At 46.8% G+C, this 3,227-nt stretch overlaps 1 protein-coding gene across 1 annotated transcript; it reads left to right on the top strand.

Moving 5' to 3' along the window:
- The first annotated feature begins 1,060 nt into the window (after positions 1 to 1,060).
- LOC117850241 (RING-H2 finger protein ATL11) lies at positions 1,061 to 2,568 on the top strand. Its single transcript, XM_034732048.2, has one exon. It carries the CDS (start codon positions 1,424 to 1,426, stop codon positions 2,090 to 2,092), a length of 669 nt encoding a protein of 222 aa, XP_034587939.1. The 5' UTR covers positions 1,061 to 1,423; the 3' UTR covers positions 2,093 to 2,568.
- The last annotated feature ends 659 nt before the right edge of the window (positions 2,569 to 3,227 follow it).

The following is a 3,227-nucleotide window of genomic DNA, read 5'->3' as shown; positions in this document are numbered from 1 at the left end:
CTAAAATTTTAAAACATGCATGGACCCTTCTGTTATCTATGAGGTTTTATGAGGTTGCTCATGGATACATTTTGCTAGGTATAAGTGAAATGTGATGCATTGCGTACCCGCCCCTTAGCTGCCCCTTAGTACCACATTGAGCTCATTTGCAATGATATGCTTTCGTTTATTACTACGGTTCCATTTGGTTGGATTCCAATTCCTCTGGCTTTTAGGAGCTGGTGAAACCAATTTTTTTTAGCTTCACCAGCTCATGATTCAATTTAGGCAATAACTTATATACTATAATCTGTTAAGATTCCCTAAAAGATAGAGTTGATCAGAACTAGAAACCTACCGAAGGGGTCTTGCATCTTTTGCACACGTCTTATCTGAAAATGGCATGAGAAGAAATTGGTGCAAGAATAGATAATCTCGCAAGTGTAAGAAGGTAACCTTAACAAGGTATGGTACTCCTCGGACAAAAGTATCATATGACTGCCTTCTTCCCCATCTCGAGTGACCTGATGCACCTTTGATTGTTTCAAGTAACTTCTATTCAATCATAATTTTCCTTTTATTGATGGATATGTATTCCTTTTCAGAGAAAACATGCCTAAAGAATGTGATCCATGCTTCCTTTTCTGCTATGGTTTTTTTACTAGAGGTTTCTATAATCTTTTACTGAAATTTCTTAATTGAGATGACATCAAATTTTACCTTCTCCTTCGTTAGACTAAGGAGGGGAAAAAAGCACATCCAAAATACCATTCAATTACGACAATCTGACTCTTAGTTAAGTGGGATGAAAAAAATTAAATAAGAATTTTAACTTCGCCTTTTATACTAAATATAGCACCAACAAGCATATTTAGTATAGCACCAACAAGCATAGAATATAATTTTCTCAGATTAAATTTTGACATTAAGTTGAGAATATGATGGGTTGAAACAAAACCTAGATGACGGGCCATGCCTTAACAAAATAGGATATCATTTTCTCTTAGCGAATAAGGAGACCTAAGAAAATAAACAAAATCAATGCACCTTGCTCTGTCGTGATTCTTTCAGTCATTGCACCATGCAATGAGCATCAAGAGGCAAACTTGCAACCTTCCAAGCCACCCGAGTCAAACCATTTTGGCATTTAACAAAGTTAACACCATTGTACACCCCAAGGCCCAATACCACCTCCCCCGCTTCTACCGTTTATAGACCCGTCCCCCCTTCTACCTTCCTACACCACCTATCTCCTTCCTCTTTTGCAATTCTTCGCTGTATATCTTTTCCTCTTCCCCTTCGTATCTCATTTGCGATTATTGCTTCTTAGAGAGCTCTCCGTAGATCTCTCCCTCTTTTACTTTGCTACCACAATTTGCAATCTTGGCCATTTTCTTGTAGAGCGGTGTATTGATTTCTTAAGGATCCTTCAATTCCGTGGTTTATGCACGCCATTGGAAGCTACTCTGTTGTTTGTGTTGTCCAAAACCATCTCGTCGTCGCAGAAGCCATGTCCACGCTCGGGAGCGGCGGCTCTAGCCCGCCGCCGCCGGCGGCGGCGGCGGCGGCGGCGGACACCAGCAGCCACTGGGTGCCGCACGGCTCCACTCTGATAGCCTTCGTCGTGGGCATCAACGTGCTCATCATCCTCCTCATCTTCTTTCTATTCTGGAAGTTCTTCTCTGGGAAAGAGGGACCATCCAACTCCGCCGGTGCCGACGCCGGCGACGACGAGGACGACTCGCTGCCCGTGGCCTCCCCGTGGGCGTCCCGTTGGCGGCACGAGGACGACAGCCTCGGTGCGCTGCCGCTGGAAGACGTGGCGTCAGCCCTGCCCGTGTACATCTACTCCAGCCCCGGCGCCGGCGACGACGGAGGGAAGCTACAGGTGGACGAGTGCGCAGTGTGCATCGTGGAGCTCCGCGACGGCGACTCGGCGCGCATGCTCCCACGGTGCGGCCACCGATTCCACGCCGACTGCGTGGGCGCGTGGCTGCGGCTCCACGCCACGTGCCCGCTCTGCCGCGCACGCGTCATCGCCCCCGCTGCCACGGCCGCCATCGACGGCGAGCCCAGGAACGCCAAGGACGTCGCCGCGGGTTGCCCCGTGTGAGGCGCGCTCCGACAACCGACGCCCAGGCCGGCCAGCTCGCGTGCTCTGGCGGTGGCGAGCAAGCAAGTGGATCATCACCACGTAAATGGCGGAAGGTGACAGGCATCTTTCAGCGTCGTCGGCGTCCTTGTCGCTTACTAGACTGCATGCTCAAGGTGACCAGCTGGAAAATGTTCCTTCGTCTTGTTCTGTTGCGTTCTTAATCACCATGTATATTTCTGGATGGTTTTGGGATTAGATATATCGAGTCTTCTTCTATGTGTATGTGAGATGTGCATGATTTAACTTTTGTAAAGGTAGTATGGTCGATTTGCTTGTTGAATTTGGCATAGCATTATGTGCCGGACAGAATTACCAGTTCTAATCGAGCGTTTTAAATTAGTAATAGCCTGTTTGGTTTGAGAGAAGTGGGACAATTATGTATCATCCGATCCCGTTGAAATTATTGAATAAGTGGGATGAATTTTTAATCTTCACTGAAATTTGTTGGATGATCATGCGATTTTACTATCAGTAATTGTGAAGATTACAATCAAGGGATGCGCCAAAAGATGAGAAATAATATTCCACTTTTGCAGTTATGAAAATAAACTAAAGTAACCCTATAAATCTACATCTAAATCTCCATTATGAAATTAACCTATAACCGCTAAATTGTCATCTAAATTGACAAATTGTGTCATTTTGAAAAATAACCTAAACTACCTCAAAATCTACATCTAAAATTTCTACCTCAACTCTTCTCTGCAGCTAAAAAACGAAAGAAGGCGAATGGTTTCCGCTCCCTTTCGCGTCACGCAGCGTAAAAAGAAACGGCTGCGGGTTAGAGCAACTCCAAGAGGCTGCTAATCTTACCTCCAATACCTTCTTTAGGGGAAAAAAGAGAAAAAATGAACTCCAACAATCTACCTAAAACTTTCCCAAAATATTAGCAACGCTAAAAAACGCCCCCTCGCCCCGTATATTTTCGCAACCAGTCGTCTTCCCCAATCCCCCGACCTCCGTTGCCGCGCCCCCTTCCCGCGCTGTTTTTTTTTTGCGCGCTCCTCTCCGCTGATTCCGGCGGCGGCGGCCCTCCTCTCCCGATAACGCCCTCCTCCGCGAGGCCACCCGCCCCTCCGCGAGGCCACCCGCC

This window comes from Setaria viridis, chromosome 3 (genome assembly GCF_005286985.2).
Source record: "Setaria viridis chromosome 3, Setaria_viridis_v4.0, whole genome shotgun sequence".
NCBI lineage: Eukaryota > Viridiplantae > Streptophyta > Magnoliopsida > Poales > Poaceae > Setaria > Setaria viridis.
Note: the sequence above shows the minus strand (reverse complement) of the source record. Positions and strands in the feature narration are given on the sequence as shown.